The sequence below is a fragment of the Mauremys reevesii genome, linkage group 14, assembly GCF_016161935.1.
Source record: "Mauremys reevesii isolate NIE-2019 linkage group 14, ASM1616193v1, whole genome shotgun sequence".
NCBI classification, from domain to species: domain Eukaryota; kingdom Metazoa; phylum Chordata; order Testudines; family Geoemydidae; genus Mauremys; species Mauremys reevesii.
This window is the reverse complement of record NC_052636.1, coordinates 19,832,501-19,838,157: the sequence shown is the minus strand read 5'-3', so window position 1 is coordinate 19,838,157 and position 5,657 is coordinate 19,832,501. Positions and strand designations below refer to the sequence as shown.

General features: G+C 46.5%; 1 protein-coding gene across 1 annotated transcript; it reads left to right on the top strand.

The window, feature by feature from the left end:
• Positions 1-405: 405 nt before the first annotated feature.
• On the top strand, positions 406-2,120 carry LOC120381972 (zinc finger protein 271-like). Its single transcript, XM_039500143.1, has one exon. It carries the CDS (start codon positions 464-466, stop codon positions 1,973-1,975), a length of 1,512 nt encoding a protein of 503 aa, XP_039356077.1. The 5' UTR covers positions 406-463; the 3' UTR covers positions 1,976-2,120.
• The last annotated feature ends 3,537 nt before the right edge of the window (positions 2,121-5,657 follow it).

Sequence of the window (5,657 nt, the reverse complement as noted above, 5' to 3'; positions counted from 1 at the left end):
AGACCCTGTGAGCTCTGCAAGTTCTGGATTGTTCCCTGCAGATGTGGAATCATTATGGCAGATGTCACTCATGGCTTCCCTTGCAGCAGGTTCCTCCCCGATCTCGCTTTCCCTTGAGTGTTCTGGTGAGATGTGGACCAAAACTGACCCCTTCCTCTCTCCTCTGGGGAAAATCAGCTCCTGATAGGTTTGATCTCTCCTGCACACATTTTGGATTGTTCATCCCTTTTTCCATTCCTCTCTCTGAGATTTCCTTTCTCTCAGGCACAGGGAGTGACCTATGTCTGGATCTCTCTGTCTCCCACCAGGTGATGGGATGGTGAGTGAGAATGAGGAGGAGAAACCCCAGCAGGAAGATGCTCAGCAAGTAGAACCACATGGAACGTTATCAGGAGGACCCAAAGGGAATGTTTCCAGGAGTTGTGCACTCCCAGAAAAAGCAAAAGCCTGTGAGACTCAGCAGATGCCAGAGGAAAACTTCAGTAGCCACTCAGACCTTATAACCCGCGACAGAATCCACTTGGAAGGGAGACGCTACACATGCCATGAGTGTGGAAAAAGCTTCAATCGGAGCTCAGACCTTCTTGTACATTGTAGAATCCACACAGGAGAGTCGCCCTACACATGCTCTGAGTGCGGGAAAAGCTTTAAGCACAGCTCTACCCTGAGCAGACATCGGAGAATCCACATGGGTGAGAAACCTTATGGATGCTCTGAGTGCGGGAAAAGCTTCGGTCAGCGTTTACATCTTATCTCACATCAGAGACTCCATACAGGAGAGACGCCCTACACGTGCTCTGAGTGTGGGAAAAGCTTCGGTCAGCATTCACATCTTATCTCACATCAGAGACTCCATTCAGGAGAGATGCCCTACATGTGCTCTGAGTGCGGGAAAAGCTTCAATCGGAGCTCAGACCTTCTTGTACATTGTAGAATCCACACAGGAGAGACGCCCTACACATGCTCTGAGTGCGGGAAAAGCTTTAAGCACAGCTCTACCCTGAGCAAACATCGGAGAATCCACATGGGTGAGAAACCTTATGGATGCTCTCAGTGCGGGAAAAGCTTCAGTCGGCATTCAAACCTTATCACACATCGTAGAACCCACACAGGAGAAAGGCCCTACACATGCGCTGAGTGCGGGAAAAGCTTCAGTCGGCATTCAAACCTTATCACACATCGTAGAACCCACACAGGAGAGACGCTCTACACATGCGCTGAGTGCGGGAAAAACTTTAAGCACAGCTCTACCCTGAGCAGACATCGGAGAATCCACATGGGTGAGAAACCTTATGGATGCTCTGAGTGTGGGAAAAGCTTCGGTCAGCGTTCACATCTTATCTCACATCAGAGACTCCATTCAGGAGAGACGCCCTACACGTGCTCTGAGTGCGGGAAAAGCTTCAGTCAGCGTTCACATCTTATCTCACATCAGAGACTCCATTCAGGAGAGACGCCCTACACGTGCTCTGAATGCGGGAAAAGCTTCAATCGGAGCTCAGACCTTCTTGTACATTGTAGAATCCACACAGGAGAGACGCCCTACACGTGCTCTGAATGCGGGAAAAGCTTCAATCGGAGCTCAGACCTTGTTGTACATTGTAGAATCCACACAGGGGAGATGCCCTACACGTGCTCTGAGTGCGGGAAAAGCTTTAAGCACAGCTCTACCCTGATCAGACATCGGAGAATCCACATGGGTGAGAAACCTTATGGATGCTCTGAGTGTGGGAAAAGCTTCAGTCAGCGTTCACATCTTATCTCACATCAGAGACTCCATACAGGAGAGACGCCCTACACGTGCTCTGAGTGCGGGAAAAGCTTCAATCAGAGCTCTACCCTGAGCGCACACAGCAGAATCCACACAGGTGAGAAACCTTATGGATGCTCTGAGTGCGGGAAAAGCTTCAAAAAGAGCTCACACCTTATTAGACATCGCAAAATCCACATTGGAGAACTGTTACAAATGCCTTGATCAGGGCTGGGAAAAGATTTAAAAAAAAATCACGTTTGCTAATTCTCACATAGTGATCTGTGCATCATTTTCACTGTGGTCTCTCAGGTCCACCAGATGAATTGCCTGCTTCTGCCTTATGTATCTCACCTTCTTTGGGGTCAGTCCTGTGATCTTTTCTATCAACTCCTTTCCTTCTGAGTCATAGGAGTGTGTGTCCCTCCTGCCAGGAATGTTCATCAGCTCCAGGTGGGAGAGAGGTTTCATCCCAAGCAGCTACTGTGAGGCAAAAACTACCTGTGCCTGACATCCACTAGGGCTGCACATGGCGTTGGCTGCTCAAGTTAGTGATCTTGGTGTAAAAAGACAATTATAGTTGTAGAGCAGATGCAGCCCAGGTGCAGGGGTTGGCATTAGCTTCCCCCTTGACCTGACCTAAGCAAACCCTGAGCTTCATGGTTATACTGTTGCCCCATTTCAAAGCAATTGTTAGTCATCAAGTTCCCCCTTTGGAAACCAATTGTTTCACTCCCAGTTGCTCTGCTGTTGCTTCAGGTTGTGCTGCAGAGCAGATATTTTTGCTACCATTTTTCTCACTTAAAATATATTGAACTATAAGAAAGAGCAGGAACAGGGCAGGGCTAGGGAAAAATGTCATGTCACCTGCTGTAACAACAGAAGAAGATGGGGTAAATCAGAGGGATTCCCTTCTTCCCCATCACCATCCCAGTCCCCCTGTTGTGCAGTTGGTTAGGTCAGTATTTTTTCTAAAGGGCTGGGAAGAGGATTCCCTCGTAAATAACTTGTAACTAAACAAAGTGCCCAGGCAGTGGGCTCCCAAAGCAGTTGTGGCCCAGGCCCTGCAGGAAGTGGCTCCTGAAGAGGTCTCCTTCCTCATTAGCTGCTTGTTGTCTGTTATTTGGGAAATACAATCCCTACTGAGGTAGAGATGGGAAACATGGAAGTGACTTTTCTCATCAGCTCACCCCTGGGAGATGCTGCAAATGTGTAGAAAATGAAATCTGTGTTGAATGTGCTATAGCTGCAGAAAGATACCTCTTTTTAATAGAGACCTGACATTTGGTGTCTTACAGGGATTCTAAGTCGCACCTGAATTTAGTCCCTAATTTAAATCTGTGCCACCAGATTAAAGAAATAAAAGGGCATAGTTGGGGGAGTTGTACCTCACTATCGCTACTGATCTGTTGTGCGGTTGGTGAAGAATTCTACACCAGAAAAGTGTCAAATTACTCCAAGTAACGTCAAAGGTTTGACAAGAACTCAAGTAGAAGTTGCAGGTATTGGTGGTTGATTTTCACCCCAGAGATGAAAGCTGCGGTGACCTGTGGCTCAGGTAAACTGTCTTTAGAACCTGCTCCCTAGTTAAGTGGCATTGGTCACACTCCTGAAGGACACCATGATTAAACTGGGCACAACTGTCTTTTACCATTGGATCCAAAGTTTCATGAAGCACAGAGAGAAACAGCTGAATCCTTCAGAGCCATTCCATGCCTACGGGTCCCAATCTGGCTGCCTTGTTGGACAAGAAGCTCTTTCATGCTGGGCAAATGATGGTAGCCAATGAGGGAATGTATCAGATTCCAAGTTCAGAGTGCAGGATACATGAATGCGGAGTCCAGAGTCTGTGGTTTGGTGTCTTAGTTTTGCTCTAGCGTCTAATGCATTTGTATCGCTTTGCCTCCTGCTGCTACTTTGAAGGATTAGAAAGTGTGAAAATGGAGCACAGGTGGTTTTTCTCATGATGCAGCCTTCCCACGTCATGTGAGAGCCCTTCCACCCACACTTCTGGGAGAAGCCCCAGGGAGAAATGAACTCACAGAAATGGAAGGCTCCTAGGTTATTGTAGAATGTGTCTTCACACAAAGCTGACTGGGTGGAAATGGGAATTAAGAGAAAACTGCCCTATGGGTTTATATGTTGTAATTGTTGAATAAGTTGGTACCAGCGACAATGAAATTAAACATGAAGTTAATTAGTATCACGGAAGAGGCTGATTACGTGCTAACTTTCAGTGTTACAATATAATTCAGGTTTTCTTCTCGTTCTCTCCCTGCCCCCTCCTACTATACAGGAAATGGTGGCTAATCCTGAAATTAAACCCTCACTCCAAAGGAATTAGAGTGGGGGGAATATGTGAGAGAAATAGCATGTGTGAGAATAGAGACCCAGTATAGACTGTAATTTCTATTTCAAATGGAATTTATTTTGATAAATTCTAAATCTTCTGTTAAGAAGAAAATTACTTGAGACAAGATTTGGAACCTTTTACCCAGTTAGAGGGTAACAGCCACAGAGTTCTCCAGGTTTCTTGTTTGCAAAGCAAAGATGTCACATCAGGCAGGAGATGTGAAAATCTACAATGGTGATGGATGTGTGATGGGAGCTTTTCTGCACTGGTTTTTCCGTTTGGTTTGGTTTTTTAATGTACTAGGCGATCCCCCGCTTGGAGCAGTGTTGAGCTGCTGGACCTCATCAGCATTTGGGGAGAGGAGGCTGTTGCTGTCTAAGGATTAATATGCTTATTTGCATAGTTAGAACGTAAACAGCTTTAACAGCTTTTGCATTAGCTTCCTCGTCAGAAGTGTGACATTAGTTTCCTCTGCCAGAGGCACCACCAAAGGTGTGATCCGATATCTTTCAACACCAGGTCATCAAAACAGGGTGTGAGTATTAACCAAAGCTTTGCAGCACATAATCGTGTATTACCATATATATAGATATCTTGAATAACTGTGATACAATTATAATTCTTCTTCGAGTGATTGCTCCTATGCATTCCAGTTAGGTGTGCGTGCCGCGCGTGCACGGCTCTTCAGAAGATTTTTACCCTAGCAACACTCGGTGGGTCGGCTGGGCGCCCCCTGGAGTGGCGCCACTATGGCGCAGGATATATACCCCATCCGCCCCTCAGTTCCTTCTTGTCGGCTACTCCGACAGTGGGGAAGGAGGGAGGGTCTGGAATGGATAGGAGCAACACATCTCGAAGAACAACAGTTACAACGGTGAGTAACCATCTTTTCTTCTTCGAGTGATTGCTCCTATGCATTCCAGTTAGGTGATTCCCAAGCCTTACGTAGGCGGTGGGGTCGGAGTTAGATGTTGCAGAATGCAAAACTGCTGAGCCAAAGGCTGCATCATCTCTGGATTCTTGGGCCAATGAGGCAAAGGTGTGGACTGAGGAGCAAGTAGTTGCACGACACATCCCCTGAAAGGGTACGTGAGCCGGGAAGGCAGCAGAGAAGCCTGAGCCCTGGTGGAATGTGAAGTAAGGTGGCTCTATGGAACATGGGCCAAAACACAGGAGGTGCAGATGCACGACACCATCGAAGACGAAATCCTCTAGGATGAGACAGGCATGCCCCTCGTCCGGCATGCCAGCACGACGAAGATTTGGGGGCGTTACGAAAGGGCTTTGTCCGCTCGATATAGATTGCGGATGCCCTACGGATGTCTAGGGAGGGCAATTGTTGCTCTCCTTGCGATGAGTGTGATTTTAATAAAAAGTCTTTATAACTATACCTGTCTGAGTGTGAGCTTCCTGTCATACCCCCAAAGGTCCTTTTATAAACTCTGTAAAGCCTAATTCAAAACAAACTTTATCTTCTAATCAAACACATTGGCAAGCCTAAACCCATACTAATTAATATCCATAATAATGATTAATATTATCAATTAAAATTAA

What these genes read in the sequence shown, in the direction of transcription:
- LOC120381972 (XM_039500143.1), top strand. Translation starts at nt 464, where the DNA reads ATGCCAGAGGAAAACTTCAGTAGCCACTCAGACCTTATAACCCGCGAC.